Genomic DNA, 20,324 nt, shown 5'->3' on the forward strand with positions numbered 1-20,324 from the left:
CCAGTGGTATGTAAGAAAACTGAAAAGCTTTCCGGAGCAGCATCTTTGCATTTCTTGTTAAACCAGAACTGAGTTGGCGCTGTGTCTTTGAAGGAACACAATCATTTCACACACCTCTAAAAATAAGAATGGAGAATACGAGGGCTAGAGTTCCTGATGCTAAAACTCAGGAGCATTAAGCCTTTATGCACCGACACGGTCCACTCAATTACTGTGGTGACCTTCAGATGGGCGCGGTCGTTCTTATCGTGCAATCTCCACCAGTTGGCAATACAGCACAATTAAAATGCGTGTTGAAAACGACCTGTCACCGCGGCTGTTTGCCGTGCTGCTTGGCACCCCGTAGAGGAGGGGGTGACATCTATGACTCCTCGCCAAGGGAGCCTGGTAGACGCACCTAACTGTAGTTATTCTTTCAGCTCTGCCTTCAAAATTCGCCAAATAATTACACCAACAAGTCCAGCCAGAGGAGTTTTTCTCCTTTTCCTTATTTTTTTTTTTTTTGCAGCGGAGCTCCAATCCCAAACATTCTTAGATGGAAGGTAAGCTCTTCTTTTGTTTTTCCCGAAAGCATCGAGTGCGGCTGAAGCGGTGTTGATCTGGTAATAGTCTGTGTCTGTGACCTCCGGGCGGTTCTCAGTTTATGGACAAACAAGAGAATTAAATCGTATTTTTAGATTATGTTTTTTTTTTTCTCCGGAGATCCAATTCTTGCAACTTAGACTGCATTCTAATTGCGTTGCAGCCTTCTTTGAATGCCTGCCCTGAGGACTTGCCTCTGTTAAGTTTCGGTGGATTTACTCTCCACATGGATCCCCCGTCCTGCTCCTAAAACGTGATAATAAAAACTCAGTCAGTTTACTCCAGGTTTGATTTACCTATGGATATATAGATATGTGTGTGATAGGCCTATTCTTTATTACAGGTGAGGATTGCAATGCCTATTACTGCATACTGTAGCCGACCTGTTTGAACTGTTTTCCGAATGACATCGGAGCGTTCAGGATTGCAGTTGTTTGGGCTGTTTGGGCAGCTGTAGAAAGCGATGCAGCTCGTGGCTGAGTAATAATCGGGCGACTTTATATACAAGATTCCACTAGTGCTCCTGCAGATATGTTTACGTTTACAAATCGATTGGTGTTAAGGGTTTAGGATTTCCTTCATATAAATAAAAGTGAGAATATCATTTCCCATGATTTTCTACAAGCATCACAGCGAGATAAAGTCACTGGCTTTGTTGAATTTTAGCGACGAGTTGCATTTTAAACACAGTATCAGCCCTAATGGCAAACAGCTGTATCGCCTATCACAATAAATTTCTCTAGGGAATGCTGAAAACTTGGCGCAGCTGATCGAAATAAAACAACCGCGTAAAAACAACGGATGAAGTTGAGATTTACAAGCAAGTCACTATTATCTTTAGGACCCGGCGGAACGCTATATGTAACTGGACATAATGGCTCCATTTTAGAAAGATTGGTTATCAATTTGCTCATCTCCCGTCCACAACTCGGCTGGAATGAGAAATCTATTCAAACGACTCCAAGAGTTGCTCTCCATTGGGATGTGTTTTAATACGCGTTCATGGAGTTAATTTGCGACCACTGTGAATTCCCTTGAAGGCTATACTTGAAGTGCCTTTCGTGCACCATTCCGATGAACGCTGAGCCAAGAGCAGCGCTGCGCAAAGCCAAATAGCTGTGTGGACACCAGACCAGTCGATGTTCGGCGGCGTTAAGCGCGAAAGAAAAGGTCTAAACGTGAGCAAGTCCTGGAATGCTATATGGAAGGAAAGGCCGCTTTAATGAGGAGCAAAAGTTTAAAGAAAAGTTGTGAGAAAGAGAAAACGTTGAGCGCCTTCTGCGCATACATCGCGTTTACAGGTCCATCGGGGGAAATTTGAATACATTGGTAATAGAAGAATCAGTAAAAGGCGTATGGAAATCTTTCTGCAAGTAGTCTTGGCTGTAAGTAACTTGTTGAATGAGCAGCTCGTCCCTGGAGTGTAAGTTAAAAGTGAGTATTGTTTTTGCATACCGTCACACAATCGTAACTAAATGGGCAATTATGGGGTAATTATAGGGGGCTGTTTCATGGGCGGAACGTTAACTGTAATCAGGTTTCAAGAGGGTTAAGTGAATAAGGAATGAGCAGCGCACAAGTATTAGAATAAAAAAAATTCAACAGCGTTTCTTCAATTTCCTTTTTAATAGGTTTTACTGTATTAAGGAAATTGTCTTTGTTTTGCAAGATATGGGAGCTTATAAATATACATTGGAATTACTTTATCTAAAACTGTTGTTACTCTAAATGTACCCCCATTTTCCTCATTCGAACAGCCCAAATTCAATAAAATGGACTTTAACCTGTTGCGCAGCAGGTCAGTAAAATCAGATCTAGGTGTGCCTCGCCTCTGCGCAAAATCTGACCCAGAACATGCTGAGCACAGCTTATGTTACGCCTAAGTTCTGATAAATGGTGGCTTTCTTTGCATCTGTATTTGACCTGGGTATATGACCTGACAAAATATAACATGATTTGACTTTTTTCTTAATGTTTTTCCTCGGTTTCTTATTGCATGCAAGTTCCATGTCCTGGATTTTATATGTGGGCAACATGTTCTGGGTTTTTTCATGTTAGTGGTTCAGCAGAGGAACTTTGAATAATACATGGCATCATATTTCATGTGTGGCAGTGGTGCAGGCAGGCTGGCTCTCTAGCTGGGCTCCACAGTGAGTGACCCTCACATTGTCCCCATATCAACCACATCCTGTCAAGTAAACTATTTGCAGAAATGCACAGTCAGTCCTTGTTTTATAAAAATGCATTCTAATTACGGAGGCTAAAGGTGCAGATCTTGGACATTAATTGTAATATTGAATGTGCTTGGGGATAGTGCAGCAAGAATGCTGTTGAGAGAAAAAGACATGGAGAATGGTTTGAAAAGAGAGAGCAGGACTGAAATTGAAGGAGGGATCCAGAGAGAGGAGTGAAAAACAATAAGAAAACAAATGTGTACACACATGCTCCTGCTTGCCAGTAGATCCCACTGTGACTCATATGGAAGGGTTTGTTCTTGGCACGGAGAAAGTTGGAAGCATTAACCGTTTATTGTTGCGCTCATCAGCCAGCCACAAAGCATCAGTCTGCTCAAACTGGCAATGGATCAGAAGTTATTGGTTGGAAGTCAGCAAAATGAATATAGACAACAAGGCGGTATTGTACCTGTGAACATCCAAAATCCTGCCCATGCAGGTGCTCTATAGAAAAAGGCTAAACAACAAAATAGCAAAATGTCGCATAATAAACCACAGAGTGAGCATCAGCTTAGGCTGTCTTGAGACTTTTTTAGTTTTTATTCTAGAATCAATAAAGGTGTCATCTTGAAAATACTAATGTCAATGTTAAAGACACTGTGGAGCACAGGAGCGGATATGATGTCCTGTTTTTCAGCACCACGGACAGCTCCCCATCACTTTTCCCTGTAGGGGAGCCAAGAGGTGAACATAAAGCCACAGTCCAACATGGCATCATGACTTCGCGTAAATGTACACACCAACTTCCTTAAGTCAGGTGGCGTGTTATCTGTACGCTTTTTTTAGCTATCCGTATGTACAGGTATGTCTACGCTGTATAGACACTGTACACTGAATGAAGCTATGGTTTAGAGTTTAGGAAAAGAAGAACGGGGTTGGCTTTTATTAAAAGAAGAACGTTTTTGTTGAGTTTAGGAAAAGAACAACTGGGTTGGGTTTAGGAAATGAAAAACAAGTTTGGCTTTGGTAAAAGAAGAACGCAACAATTGACGTGTGTCAAAAGCGGGACAAGGAAACGTCACACGCAGGACGCAATCCCCGGTCTCTTGGACAAAAGTCTTGTGTTTTACCCATCCACCACCCCGACAAACCTCCCTACATGGAGATTCACCCTTTCATAGTACTCGCTATGGCGTAAATTGACATGCAATCGCAAGGTAATGTCAGTCAATGGAGCCCAAATGGCATTGATAAAAAGTACATGCTAAAAAACAAGTATGCGTCTTTATAACACACTAGAAACAGAGAGCAAGCCCACACTTTAGCCAGATTACTATAAAATGAAAGGAATACATCCTAGTATGGTTTTGAAGACTCTGGCTGGGAGTTTGTAACCAATATAATCCACAGGGCACGGCTGCCTGCTGACTTTTAAAACACTCTGCCATGCTTGAGTTGCCCAGGGGATGAAATGCAAGCGGACACAAGGGGGTGTTTCAGAGGCTTCAAAAACAAGTAAAGGAAAAGAGGGTGGGGGGTGGGGGGAGTCACCCTAAGCTCTCTCTCCCCCTGCGTAGGAGAGATGCTCAAATATTGATGACTTTTAATATAGAATCTGACCTCATATTTTTTTCTCAGTGAAATTATGACATTCCTGAGCTTTTCCTTGCATTTTGATAAATGCAAAGCTGGAGGAAACGGAGGTAGATCATTCTAATGTTGGGGTACATTGCATTCACTACTTTTCTGTATAATTTTAACTGATGATTGTGACCTTTTTATGTTAGGACCTCTATAGCAACATTTTGTGAGTACAATTTATAATTAAGCATTACACAAATGTTAAACATATGATATTGTTTTTTTTATTGCCTTTCCTGTCACTTAGTAGTGCTCTAATGTTGAATAGTGTCTGTCTACGGAGACCTTCCTTTTATCTGTATGGTTTTCATTGCTCCAAGTGTCGAGGAATTAAATCCAATATTCCCGTGGTTAGCTCCATTTGCTTATTAGCTTTGAATTATTGAATACAATGATAAGCAACCTTTTTTACCTTTATTCATTCAGGGAAGGTTCAGTGAGAGGAAGCCTCTCTTTTTAGGGGACACCCTGATCACATTTACACAGTTACATATTCATACCTGGAAGCTGCCCAGTACAACCACAGACTGATCCACTGGTTACTGAGCAGCTGCTCACTCTCTTTATAATGAAATTCTGCTTCATTATGAAAGGTGGTAAACCTGTGCTTGCGTGCGTGCGTGCGTGGTCATGTGAGTTGAGAGTGGTCCATTCCGTGCTGCATTTCTGATCACTGACATTTATATTCATGAATTTTGATGCATGCATCCCCTTAAAGAAATGGCTTATTTATAACTGAGAGTTCCAGCTGTGTTATCAAATTTGTAATTGGCCTCTTCTTGGGAGTCTCGTTGATTGACATGAGCACACATTTAAAGAGCCAAAATTTCCCACCCGAAGTCTGGCATTTATACCTCCTGACATGGCTCACTTTGAAGGGTGTGTAGTGTAGCTGATCTTTCTGCCTCAGATGAACTGACATTACAGTTGGAATGCATTCAAGCCTGTAGTCAAATTGTGAAAGGGGCATTAGGTTGGAAGAAAGAAAGCAGTAATTACCTTAGATGTGGTCAAAACTCATTCAAATTTGCAAAATTTTTATTCCAAGACAAGCTGGCCAAATTAAAATACTGAATTCTAATGCCTCTAGGTGTAAGCAGGGAGCCCAGGAACCAGCCTGCATATGTGAGCCACAGCAACTCATTAAGTTGCTTTTTCTCAAATCTGATCTGTCTTTCTCCTTTCACACGTCAAACCTTTTTATTAAAATCCCTTTGTTAATTAATTTGAATTGACTTGGTAATCTCTGGATAAAAACTTTAATCTCTTGACACAGCTCTTTCCTTAGAACAATAAAGATTCTCCAAATGCTTCAAACCCCATTTTACCTGAAACATTTTCTTTCACCAGTATCTGTCAGTCAAAGGGACGCGGCTGTAGCCTAAAGGGTAGAGAGGAAAGCTGCTGACCGGAAACTTACTGGTTCAACTGCATGTACCAGCTGCTTGTGTCAGGCATTTTTCAAGTCTGAATCTGCGTAAGAATAAATGTGACGTGACACGGCAAACTTGTAATGGGCTTTTTAAGAGCATAGACCATACATGCTTGTTGAAAAGGTCCCCTAAGTAGGCAGAGGTCCAATTGAAATGTGAGTGAATCTGCCACTCGCAGGAACATTGACTTTCTTTCTCTATGGCAAAACCTCAGGCCACCTGAGCACGCTGACAGTCAACAGTAACTTAATTCCTATTTACTCTGTCATTACTCTGTTGCAGGCAGCTGTATATAGCTGCTCAGTTATATTTTCTACACTACTGCACCCACGTTGTACCTGAGACATTGCGTGGGTCTCCTCTGACTGCTGCCAGGCACTATTACCTGATGAGTTAGGCCATCTGACTGATGGCTTGTGATAGCTCCGAGAAACATGCAATCCCTCAAATAGACCATTTCTGTCTCCCAATTTTACTTTAATATTTCCCAAATGCCTCTGAAGGCATTGGGACAAACGCAACTCCGCATTCGGCCATACAGGAGCAAGAAAATCGGAAAAGCAATAACTTAAAAGCAGTAACTTGACACATCAAAATAAGTGTTTTTGTTAACAAAAGTCAAATGGAGATTAGGCTTTGCAGAACAAGCTCAATTTGAGATGTATACAGTGATTTTGGCAAGGCTATTATATAGGGATGAATATAATCAGCAGAGCCCTGCATTGTGTTTGTGCATGTATTATGTATGTGTGTGTAAGATGCACTACGGCGGCTGTGGCTCAGTGGTAGAGCGGTTGCCTGCCAATCGGAAGGTTGGTGGTTCAATCCCCGCCCCTGCAGTGATTGTCGAAGTGTCCTTGGGCAAGACACTGAGCCCCGAGTTGCCCCCGGTGCTGCGCATCGGAGTATGAATGTGTGTGAATGTTTATCTGATGAGCAGGTGGCACCTTGTACTGCAGCCCCGGCCACAGTGTATGAATGTGTGTGAATGGTGAATGTTTCCTGTAGAAGTAAAGCGCTTTGAGCAGTTGTTAAGACTGGAAAAGCGCTATATAAATACAGCACATTTACATTTACTACATAGCCACCTCATTCCCCTAAACCATGTCGAACCTCTATTAACAGTGATAACTGTTTATGCCATCTGTCTAATTCAAACTGTCATGTTCTTCTGTCTTTTAGGAAGCTGACTGCTGCTAAAACCACAATTGACAGGAGATCTAGCTAAGACATCTAGCAGCCCCTGACTACTATCACAACTCTCTGCACATCACATCTGACCGTTTGTTGACCCTTTCATCAACGCCCAACACTTGGGAAGAAGCTCCCTTGTGGACACACCTCATCAGCCAGGCAGAAGTGGCAGCAATCGAAGACAAAATAACTGAATGAGTGCTAACCATTGCCTGGAGTTGCTCAAACAAAAGTAGCAACATGCTACCACAGTTCCCAAAAGCACCATTGCACCATTCAAAGCTGCAGTTAATTTAGAAAATGCTCAGCAATATTGTCATTTCTGTGACAAAGAATCAGCTGTAAAGACAAAAAAAGGTCCACATACACCATACAGAACTAGATCAGAGATGATGTGGCCCGCATTGTTCACTCTGCAAGCTGTGTGCACCAGTGTGGCACATTCCATGCAACATTACCCGGCGGCCTGGGGACACTATGATGTGTGCAAGTCCCAGATCTATACAGAGGAGGGCCTGACATGGGACTACATGGCCTGTCAGCCAGAAGCCACCGACATGACAAAGTACCTGCGAGTGGCCCTCGACCCCCCAAATATCACGTGTGGAGATCCGCCAGAAACATACTGCGCTTTGGTGAGTGGAAACCTTGACTGTCCCATGATGGAGACAAATGAGGTAGTAGGCAGGATCACACAGCATACTGGGTCAGGGAGAGAGAGCAGTGTATACAAGGCAACATGCTGCAGCAGAGATTAATGTGCAAACAGACCCGGTGTGCAAGTAAGAATACAAGTTCTAACATGCATCAGTCACAAGCTAGACACACACACACACACACACACACACACACACACACAATCTTGGAGAAGCAGGTATTAAGATACAGAAGATGAGTACACGCATATACACTAAAACATGTACTGCACTTAAAGGTAGGACATACAGGCATCTATGGACTCACACATGAACCGTGTAATATGGACAGGCACATGTAGACATTCACACTTACATGCACAAGCACATAAGTCATAGAGCATGAATAACAATAAAATTAAACATTTCTGAGCTCATTTGTCTGGTCTAGCTAAGTTATATGAAATGTTTTCTGACACTGATGATGTTGACAAATGTCATGTGTATGTATTTTTTAATTTCTACAAAGCCATAAAAGGGACACTTTTATCAATCTCTTTGGGTTCCCGTATATATTGGGATATATGTTGTGCTCTCTCGCACAATCCGCATGCAAATGTAGAACTTTAATGTTACTTTTATTCCTCCTCAAATAATGTTATTATGATCTATTTGGTGAAAATATTGTGATAGTGCACACAAACACTTAAATATGATTGCACATACACAGTCAAACCACACACGTACGCACGCGCAAACACACAGTGCCATGGTAATTGTAGGGGCTCAGTTATTATGTTCTGCATGCTCACCACAGTGTTTAGCATTGTGTTTCATTGGCCCTTATCAACCATTATCCACAGTTCAACCACAGGTTGCATTTGTTAAGAATCACACTAAAAGTAAGCAGCAAGAGCCCATAGGCTTTAAAGTGCTTTATTAGAAGTCGTGTGCATGCGTGCCCCCCGAGAGCTCCTGCAAGTAAATATTTACCAATTAAAATGGGCATCTTTAAAAAAAGAGTTTTTATTTTTCTCAGCTCCAGATGGCATTGAGACATTTCATGCCGCTGTAGGATGAAAAGGAGCTGGTTGCCAGTCGTGTGTGACATTTCTGTGAAGCTTTATATCTAAACGAACAGTGAAAGCTTTATTAGTCAACTAGATTACCTTACGCAACATTAACATAACACAGAGTAAAACACTGATTAAAAAAAGTTAACATTTTACAGGTAAGTTCTAACCAGAGGCAATGAAATACAAATAGTCATGAATGAAAGAACACTTAACTAACAACACTCATTATATAGTTTAATGGTCATTATTAATATTTATATTACATTTTTAACTAAAATGTCAAATTCCAGTCATGAGTAGACACGGTTAAAACCCTTATATTAATAAATGCACTTTTTGTGTTTTAGATATTGATGGAAACACTGCAGGTCAATGAAAACTAAGATTATCAACATAAATGATAAAGCCCAGTTCAGTATTTTATTTTTATGTTCCAAACAGCTGGTCGAAATGGCAGAGTTTTAGATGGAGCCTCAACGACTGCTTGAAAGGATGGTAACGTCATATGGTCAATCAAAGAACTAAAATGCGTTCACTAGAACTAGAAACGCAACTGTAGCAAGCGTCTCAATATCACTAACATTACCCATATTCATATGTAGACCCCAAAAAAATGACACATCCAGCTTAAAAAAAAAAAGCCTAACATACGGAAGTTAGAACGGCACTCCAAAGAGCGGTTGCTATGGAGATGATACCCTGTCTCGTCTAGTCACATTGGTGTGAACGCTTTAGACCGGCTCTTTGAAAGAAGTTGAAAGTTTCAACTAGTATCATCACAAATAGGAACAAGGCTTAAAAAGATCCTGTTCACCTCATGGATAGAATATAACATCAACACCGCTTAACGTGTACATTCAAGCGGTACCTTGACTTGACTAAAAGGTTTTGTTATGTGATTGCTCGGATGTCCCGACACCTGATAGTCAGGGTGCCAGGATCACCTCTGACACGAATTTGAGGTCATCATTGTCCAGATGATCAAGAACACAGGTTCCTCCAGCACTCGCTCAAATGACGTGTGCATTTGATCTATTTACGTTCTTGGCTGGCACACTGGCAGACTGACACTGCTGACCTTATCCACCGGTGCTCCCTGGGAGTTTGTTTGAGATGAAAGCAGCATGCAAATTAGCTCTTTTAGCCAATCACCAAGTTGCCTGCGGTAAGCCTAGTCAAATCACTTTCCCCAGGAGTTGGTTTCCCTCATCACGGATGGTCAAAGAATCCTGGATGACTCGTCACCCCTCCCTTCACTCTTTCTTGTGCTTATGATTCCCATCTCTGTCGCTCAAGGATGTTTTTTTGTCTAAACTAAGCTCTGCTGAATATAGTTATGACAGCCTTTGCTCATGAAAAGGGCATTAATCATTCAAGAGTGGATCTTTTATAAGTAAAGTTTTGAGGTCGTTTACTTTTTGGATGAAATGGTAAAGATACCCTTTTGGTTTTGGTCAAAATATTAAGCCTGCTTTCTATTGAATGTTTAGGACAAGCAATAAAAGAGTCCAAGATAACCAGGACAGATGTTCTACATCAGGGAATTAGCCCTGTTTTTTTTTTTAGCTGGAGACCTTCAGGGTGTCTTCAAAATGTGTTGGTATTAAAGCTGTTCTCCTGTGGTGCACTGTGGCGTACAACACCGGTTTAAGGTCTTTTTTCAAAAGTGGCAGGCCATTACGTGGACTTCATTTAGAGAGGAGGCTTCATTTTCATGCAAATCAAAGTTAAACTGAATCATTTGTAGTTGCCATGTAATGAGCATGGAAGTGTTTATACACAAAACAAAAATAAGCGTTTGGCAGATGGCTGCCACATCGTCTTAAAAGTTTCCCAATCTAAATCTGCAGGGTATACATATTCTGTTTTGTTAAATAGACCACCCCGTTAAGCATTTCTAACTAAGACTGCCATGGTGGAGAAGTGTTTGGATTAGTACCCTGCTGATTAGAGAACCTTTCACACAGTGGTTTGGTGGTTTGAAACCTGGCAGGGAAATATCTTGGTGGAAGAAGTTGTGAGGCACGCTTTTCTCCAACAACATCTAAAGTGATCGGGCAGTAGATCTAAAGGAATGAACGTGAGCTTTGAGTTAGGTGTCAGTTGCCCACATGCTCCACAATATTTGCAGCCATGCTGATTCATCGGCGTCACGTTGGCAATTGTAGGAACATTTGTGTGATTGACTGGTATTCCAGCTTTTCTGAGTCTAACTGGGAAGATTCTTGTAATTCCTCTGAACTTTATTCAGTTCTCAGAATGGATGAAAGGAGTTGCTGCTGCCAGTTCACCACACGGCCCCTTCGGAGGCTTAGGAAGGAAAGACAAGATGAGAGCTCCCACTAAGCTGCTCAGAGACTGCCACGTTATTGACAGTCAATGCAGCAGATGACGGGAGTCATTGTGAACTTTCAATCTGTGTCTTACATGCCCATAAGAATTGATTTAATAGACGTTAGTATGAGAAATCGATTATGGACAAGAGAAAGGAAAGCCTTTGCTACATAGGCTGTGAGGTCGTTGACATAAGAAATAAATCTGAAGAGTGGTTAAAACCTCAACTCTCCTACAAAATATGTTTATATACACTACTAACCTGCTTTGCCAGTTACATTGTGGAGGATATGTAATTGCTTGCCCCATGTCATTCATTCCTTTATTTGTTTGGGGACAGGAAACAGTTGGAGCGTTTAGCTTCCTGTCAACCCCGTGCCCTTGACTCTGTTCTGAACTGGCCCTGCCCAGCCCATCATCATCGCACCACTGCGTACCAAGACACCAAGATGACATGCAACATGTCCCCTGACTCCACGAGAGGGGGGTTTCGTCATTTATTTTTTCTCTCGCCTGCCACCTCTTTTGTCTCCTGGCTTTATAATTTCCCTGTCCTTTGTTTTCTGTCAGCTGATTATGCATAATATCCATGCCTTGTTTGAACATGTGGAGGTTGGATGCTCCATATGAGATGAGCACTTGACGAATAGAGATATGTCGGAATTATTCCCGGGGATCTGTGACAGGTTAATTCTTAGAGAGTTGTAAATAACAGATGAATTATGCATGAAGATATAAAAGAAAGTGATGGGCATTGTGGTTCGACTCGACAGAGTCTGTCTGAACAGCTTAACATTTTAATGCATGTTTGCTAGCTGAAATTAATGCCTATAACCATATTCATTTATTCTTTAAAACCTGAAAATTCAAGAAGACACAATACTTTAAAAGCCAGGTTAGAATATTTTTTAAGTTTTAAGTGTCAGGACTTTTGTTTTATTAGCCCAAAGGATAATAGCAGGTTTCCTTGTTGCCGTAAACTAAACTTACAATAACACCAGACTGTCTATTACTAATACAATCATTTATTTTAAAGATTATTTTATTGGGCATTTATTTTGATAGGACAGCTGAAGACATGAAAGGGGAGAGAGTGGGGGGACTGACATGCAGCAAAGGGCCGTAGCTCGGAGTCGAACCCAGGCCTGCTGTGTTAAGGAGTACACCCTCTGTTTACGAGTGCCCACGCTATCAACTGAGCTATCCAGACACCTGCTAATACAATCATTGTCAGATATATACATTCTCTTACTTTTTCAAATTCTCTAATATACATGTTATTAATATACATTGTTTTATGAACAGCTATCAATCTGTGAAACAGATTGCACAGTTCTCAGATTCTATTTTACTCTCTGTTACTTTCACTGATGTTTGATGAAACCGTTGAGTGGCATGGCTCAATGTCTAACATTTATGGACTCTAATGTTATGTTTGCCCACTGTGTTTGACAAGATGTAGTCAAACTGTGACGCATGTTTTTACTTAATACATCTAGGGCCGGGTTAATTTCATTCAGGCGATGCAGAAATATCATGACACATTTTCTTATTATGGTAAAACCAACTAAATTTTAATTGAAGTCTTGTTTCCCCAAAGTGTTTAAGAGCTGTGGTGCCTCCCCTAATGTCAGAAGAAATTATAAAATGTTTAGAAAATCCATTATTGTTTTTATTTTTTTTTTAAAGCTTTGAGGAAAAAGAGCCGTACCACTCCAAAGCAAAGTATTTATATTTAGAGTGAGGTTATAAACAGTCAAAAAACGACATTGATGACCACATCGATTACAAACTGATGCACCAGGATGTGTCAGATTCAGCTCAGCAGGTGATTGATCGATCGATCACATTGTACTTTCATTTAGCTTCGGTCGCGGTTGTCGGGAATAAAGAAAACTTGAGTTTTTACAAGTTGGGAAAAGTAGTGATATTGTAAACTATTATTTAGATACAGAGATCTAGAAACAGAGAAGCATCGTCATCTAATCCATTAATTTCAGCAATGTTACTATATTCTAAATACTACCTATATAAATTGTAACTGTAACATAATACAGTTACTCACAATTTGATTTCTGAATCTGTAAAGCTGGTACATATATTCCGTTACTCCCAAACACTGGTCATCAATTAACAAACACAGTGTGCTCATTTCACCAAACCACACCGTCTGGGATTGCTCATACCAAAGTAAAGGTCATATAGTATTAGTTTTGAGACTAGTCTTTTAGATTAAATCATACAATGCCAAAACTGGAACCCTCTTTGTGTGTTTTGGACAGTGCATTTCTACACACGTTTGCCAATTGCAGTTTTAATTTTACATGAGAAAATCAGTAAAATCACTAAAAGTGAATTGACTGCATCACTACGTCTTTTTCTAGCTCAACGGACATAAGGGATTCAATATTTTCAGACCCTTTAGGTCTGAATTTTAAAGCACAATGGCAAAGACAAATCTCATTAGCATTTACTTCTACGGGACCCACATAGCAGGAGATCAGATAGTATTTTGAAATGATTCCGAGGAACTTTTTTTACTTCACTACAACTTAGCTTCCTTCCAGTAGTTCAACCTCCAGTTGCTTTAGACTCACATGCCAAAGCAATTTTTCCACTTGCCTGGCAAAGACATACTGTAATACAAGTATGAAAGTTTCATTGGTGAATTACCGTGTTTGTCTTACACCTCAACAGTTTGTTATTTCAGCATGTGTGGTGCCTGTCAATTCAAATGAGACAGTACTCAGAGAGCAAGAGTAATTTGGAGCTTTGAATGAAGTACTTTCCTATTGATGACGTTGTTGTGGTGACCCTAGGGCCTCTGCTAGCTTGATATTGACTCATACCCCTCAGAGAGTTTCCTGTTCCTCCTGTTTTGCCATGTCCATCTCAGCTCTACCTTTTCACTTAAGAAATAACAGGGTAACAGGACTGTCCACACTGTAATTTTCAAATATAAAAGGAATCCCTTCACCATTAAATTGAATTCTTTGCGCTCTCCCAGCTTTCAGTGCTTGTACACACATTCAGAATCATTTTATGTCTGACAAGCTGAATGGGATACCTGTAAACGATACAGTAATTGCATTACTCCAAAGCTTTTGGCAGTCTAGCTCTGTTGCTGCACAAAAAAAAACTCAACTTGGCTCACCCATCTGCCAAAGGTTGTTTTTTTCTTAGCAGTGAAGCGCATGTGAATGTAAAGGACATCCCCTCCCCCAGGACAGTCTTTAATTTTGGCCAGACTGTGAAGTGTCAAGCAATCAAGCATTTATCTCATGGGAGAGGAACTCTTTAAAAGCGCTAACCTTAAAAGTCTGTGTTGGTGGGAATGCAGCTGTGTCACAAGACAGCTTTTTTTAAAAGGCCACTCTTGCCTTTTAAACATGAAAACACAGCAGATAACCTATTCCTGGATGTAATAGAATAGCTAGAATGTGATAATCAGTAAGATATTGTAGGATTACACAAATCTGTGGTGTCTCTTGCAATGGCTTAATGCTTGAAAAGATTCAACATGTTTGTGATATGCTTAAAACTCATTCAAAATCACATTGACATATCCGGTATTATAAATAAATAAATGTACAGTAGAAATCCTGCCTTGGAACATGTGTGGTTTACTTTATAAATATAGATACGTTTTTTTTATATTTACTATATATATATATACACACACACACACACACACACACACACACACACACACAGTATATAATATATAAATATACTCTAATATTGTTTACCAGGTTAAAGGTCACAACTCAACAAATGCAGCTAGTTTAGACCTGTCAAAACATGTTCAAAAAATGTTCTGGTATGTATGAAACAAATGATGACATAACTAACCTAGTTATTCATGTATGTAAAACAATCTATCGCTGTTTTCTTGAAATCAAGAAATATAGATAGCAAGTGCTGCAGCATATGGAACTGCAGGAACACATCTAATTATTTTTAGAAAGGCCGATGAAAAAATTACTCAAAGGATAAATGTCTTTAGACAGAACCAATTTAGCTATTTCTCACTGTCTCCAGTCTCTTTCTCACTGTTTCCTGTCTTTATGCTAAGCTAGGCTAAAGACATCTAAGCTGCAGCTCTATACTTAACACACATACAGTACATGACGTTGATGTTGATGCTCTTATCTGACTCTTGGAAAGAAAGCAAATGAGTGTATTTCCCAAATTTTCAAACTACACCTTACAGCTGTTAATACGTGCAGCACATTAACGTTGCATTGTGTTCCCTCTAACATCCTCTAGATAAAGTCAAGCATCATACCGCAGAATTTTATATTTTTGTAATTTTGTTAGCGAGGTAAGACTTAAAAGAGAGAAATAATGGTGAGATGACTGTTGGGACCCAGCACCCCTTAGGAAACCCAGCCATCATGTTGTCAGGCCATATCGATCTCTGAGGAAGAGTGGAAGACCCTGTGCTGTACAGAGGGAGATAAAAGGATAAAAGTGCAGAAGGGAATAATGTCCGTTTCCAAAAGTGGCTGATGTGATTTTATCATGAACAGTGAAAGGGTTGACATTTCAGTAATGCTTTATTCGTCGCGTTGGCATTTCAAATTAATAAAAGCCTCTAATAACTATGCAGATTGAAAAGACGGAGGATGAGTTGACACAATGAGCTAACACACTGATGAACAATGCAGCAATTTCACTCTAACTGTCTCTTGTTTTAATTTTCCTCGCTCTCTCAATTTCATCCCAGTTTCTATCAATTTCTCTGCTATGACCCCTGCTTCTCATTGTAAAAAGCTGAGAACTGAGTCTGTGTCCTCTGATTTTCTTCCCAATGAGAGAGCACTCAGAATCCCTCTGTGGCAGATTGGCGTTTTTTAAAGCTGCTTATATGAAACCAGCAAGAGTCTAAATCAATAATGCAATGATTTTAGAATATCAGTGTATTGTTAGGGCGGAGGTATTCTGGGGTAACAAATGGATTATACTTTCATTTTCATTTTGTTTTAAATTGTATCACACTATAAGGCTGAATAGGAGTGAATTAGAGCAGATAACAAAATGTGAGTTTGTGTGAACACTTCTGGGATACAAAGTAAATTGTTACTTATCTGATGAATGACAATTAAGATTAAGAATCCACACAAGTCTGGTAGCTTAGCAAAGGACAGCTAACCTTGCAACTATCACTTTAGTCACTAGTGGCAATAATGGTGATTTAATATGGTGCTTTTGTCTGGGATTTAAATAGTTTGAAACACTGACACACAAATTTGGTGCGATGACCAATTGCAAATCATCTTGATGGAGTTTAAAAGGTGTTCAGCATTTTATATTTACTGTATATTAACAACTGACATTTTCTTTCTTCACAACAATAGTCCTAGGAGAGGATTGTTACAACCGTCATGTCTGTGCATCACATATGGAGCTGGAGCTGGATGGGGTGATTACCTTAATTAGCTAAACACGAAAAGCAGGACAACAGCTAGCGTAGCTCTCGCTATATGCCTACCAGCAGCTCTAAAGCACTAATTAACATTTATATATGGTAAGCACAAACCATAATGCAAACATTTGTTCTATAGGAAATTACATTGTTAAGACAACATTCTCATTTGTTTTAGGTTTTATAACACAAAACTTCTCAAATGGGTTTTATCCAAAGATAAAGATTGCCCCTGAATGTGAGTGCCATGCTCTATTTCTACAGGATCAAAAAAGATGCTTGTAAACTCATCTGATGTGTTTATTTTCGACACGAATATCTGCACTTGGTAAGTACTCCCTCTAAAGTATCTTGACAAGAGAGATATAATTTTTTTTCCACACAAGCAGGCAGTGTTTCATCCAAAAACTAATTTGGAATACAGAGCACCACAAAGAGAGGAAAAGATCCAGCAAAGAGACTTAAACACCCTTTCATTATCGCAATGTTAAAGCTTTTTTATTTAATTCTGACATCAGAGGGAATCTAATCCTACAAACAACCAAGCTTACACATGGAGATTCATGTAGCTACGCACACACTAATACATAGGAAGATACCTGAAAGCTCATACAGATATAAAAATACACACAGAACAAATACACATGTACGAATTACTTTGCTTCACTTCTCTGTATGCAGACAGATTTGCACACATGAAAGTCCACCACCATCCCCCATGAAAATAAGGCTGTGTTAAATTTATCCCAATGGGACTCTGCCACATGGGACAGATAATGAGGCCAGGTGTTAATTAATGTGGCGTGCATTTCCCCTTGTCTACCGCCTCCCCGTGAATTCCAATCAACGCTGGATCGCGGTGCAGTTTATTTGCCAAGCAGTGTACTTCAAAAGCCCAGAATGGCTGTACTGCAGTTTTCAAAAGAACTGCTTTGGCAAGGGCTATGTTACCAAAGGGCGGAGTGCTTGGCATGTGAGAAATCGAAACATGAGCACCAGGAGAAGTTCGGGTTTTATTTTGAGCCGACAATGGCACCGTTGCGGCCATCACCTCTGCACCCTCTGATGTGCTGTTTACTGAACCACCTGATGCATATGTTTTCATTTTGTTAGCTGTGTGCAGCCTCACACAGGATCAACCTTTGACCTCATACTAGAAAATAAAAGTCAAGATAAACTAATCTCTATAGCACCAACTTTGACCATTCTTGATTAATGTGAAAATAATCTAGGTAATCTATCTTAATGAATCAAATACAGTATCTCACAAGAAAAGTCCTGCTTGTGACCCTTCAAAATAATCCTAGGACCCATAGGTTGGCCATAAAGTTTGGACTAATTGATTTTTATTCTATACAAAAAAAAATGTTAGGTGGGCTGGAATAGTGCTTTTGTGCTGTACATGCATGATAATAAATGGCCATTATCTGTTGTCAGGTCACAGATGTTCACAACTATCCAACCTTAGATGTGATAGTATGGTGCATTCAGGTCAGATAAGCAATCCTCCTGTCCTTCATTCTTCTGAAGGTCAGAAGAATGAAAAGCCTGGATCTGTTGTGAGCCACTGCTGGCCCTGACTGCAGGTCATTAAAGCTCTATTGAGTTTCTGCCAAAACTCTGACTCTCCCAATATCTCACCATGGCTCATCTGAGCTGTCTCTTCCGTCAGGGCTTATACCAAGCCCTGAAAGGATCAACATCCAGTCCCTGTGTTTGCCATACACTTGAGCAAAAAAAAACAACAGAAATCTACCTTGATATCATCCTTTCTGACTTGGCTCCAAGCGTCGATTTTGCTGGGGACGGTGGGTACCTATCAGATTTCGTCATGAGTCATTTTGTACCTACCAATTTTTTGAGAACCTCAAGCTCAAGTTTAAAAAAAAATCAAGTTCAGAAGACATAATTCTTGAGCAACAGATGCCATCAAATCCCCCAAAAAAATTCTATCCCCACAGGGCAGGCACAGACACAGCCGTTCTGCTGCTGTGCTGGCTACATGCTTCTATGTTCACAACACCTTTCGTAGCTCCTCTCTAAGAGTCTGACGTTACGTCATGTCACATTGTCAACATGGTACATGGATACATAAAGAGTAACAGAGTGGGTCATAAGTCTAATACTTTAAAAACCTAATTCTTCCTTTTTCATAAAATGTGTCAGACATTATCACATTTTTGTATGCATCTTTATCTCTTTACATTAGTAAGCTATGAATGCGTCATTGTACCCAGCACATTTCAAACCAAACTGTCGCCAATGCCTGGCTTCTGTACATCACTACAAACATATCCTCAAATATAGTATATTGAAGTTCCATGTTAGTGCAGGGCATAGAGAGCTTGCCTTTATGCAAAGGTTGAAAGTTGAGATTTTATTGTAATTTTGCCAAGTGGTGTTTCAGCTCAAATAATTGCCATTTTTGTTGATGTGGATCAACTTCCTAAACACTGAACCACAGACAAGTGATATCGCCAAGCTGTCATTTGTCAAATTCTGGTGAACACCATGAATAAGGATGGGCTTCAGGAGGTGTGATAGTGGGGGTTTGGGCCAGCGACTGGTCTGCAGGTGGCATGCGACAGGTTAGGAGGTGTAAGGCCGAGCGGGATGTGCTGATTAATCCAGTAACACCTCAAGTCCAGTGGGAAAGACTTCTCCCGCAGCCACAGAGGCTCTGTAGCGAGGAAGTTACAGTAGAGGGCTCAGTAACAAACCAGGAAAGTACAGACTTATTGTTATATTACCTTATGTTTTACATTGTATCTTTACCTCAAATCATACATTGTGTTTGATGCCCCCTTCAAACTTTGTTGTATAAATGTACCAACGTGTTCCTCTATCTCAGCAATTGCTCTAAAGAGTATACTGTACTGTGTCAAAATGACCATACCCAAGTACTAAAATGGGATTATCCTTAGGAGTATAAGGTCTGTAATTGTTCAAATCATACTTCTAATTTTTCCATCTACTCATCTACTGTGTTAATGTACTGTATTTTAATCAAAAAATTATTTTAAGAGCAGTACGTTAGTAAGAAAATGCAATGTATGCAAAGCTACAGAGTTGTATATGCCTTGTCATGTAAGAGAATATACAAAGGATGAAGAGGGAGAGAGAGGATGTACATTTAATCATCTTCATTTTTATCATCCTCAACTTCAGATTCCTAAAATCCATTCTCTACATTGGAAGGGCCCTGCTATTACTTCTAATCTCAAACAAACATCTCACCTATTAATAGAGTATTTCTAGCTTGTATTCATGCATTTACAGTATCAATGCACGTGTAATTATGTGTATGTGCTATTTTTATGTAGGTGGGACAGTTGGGGAAAACTCGCAAATACAGAACTAATAAAAATGTAATCGGTATTTATTGTATTGACCGTCAATTTGAAGTTATAACAGCTGACCAACTGGGTTAAATATTATCATTATTATACCATTCCAGTGATGTGGCTTCTGACTGAATTGCTTTTCAATTCGTGTACTGAGAGAACTGCCGTGGGCTTCTGATTATACCCAAAATAAATTTTCCCCCGGGACTGTTTGGTTACTGATAGCACAATATTTCCAGTTTGTTTTTTTCCTGAAAAGGGTTGCATCAGTCAAAAAAGTCAAGCCAAATTAATTCAAAAAGCATTTACTAAGCAAAAAGTGCTTGATTCATAGAGGAAGAGTGATTCATAGAGGAACAAAACGGTGAGCTCTTATCAAACTTAAACATGTCACAAAGGAAAATAACAAGCTTGGCTTAAAAGGAGATAGCTAGAGTAAAACACTGTGGTGAATTCAATCTGTGATCTGAGCTTCAAGTCCAG

General features: G+C 40.0%; 1 protein-coding gene across 3 annotated transcripts in view; it reads left to right on the forward strand.

Moving 5' to 3' along the window:
* The first annotated feature begins 357 nt into the window (after positions 1–357).
* The window catches only part of LOC117954504 (netrin-G1-like), a 57,159-nt gene continuing 37,192 nt past the window's right edge, over positions 358–20,324 (forward strand). For 2 of the 3 annotated variants that reach the window (XM_034888356.1, XM_034888359.1), the window contains exons 1-2: positions 358–542; positions 7,013–7,659. In XM_034888356.1, coding sequence (XP_034744247.1) covers positions 7,414–7,659 — 246 coding nt within the window. In that variant the 5' untranslated portion in view covers positions 358–542; positions 7,013–7,413. Of the gene's footprint in view, positions 543–1,471; positions 2,017–7,012; positions 7,660–20,324 lie in introns of those variants that run through there. The other variant, XM_034888357.1, reaches the window with a different exon arrangement.

This window comes from Etheostoma cragini, chromosome 12 (genome assembly GCF_013103735.1).
Source record: "Etheostoma cragini isolate CJK2018 chromosome 12, CSU_Ecrag_1.0, whole genome shotgun sequence".
Lineage (NCBI taxonomy): Eukaryota > Metazoa > Chordata > Actinopteri > Perciformes > Percidae > Etheostoma > Etheostoma cragini.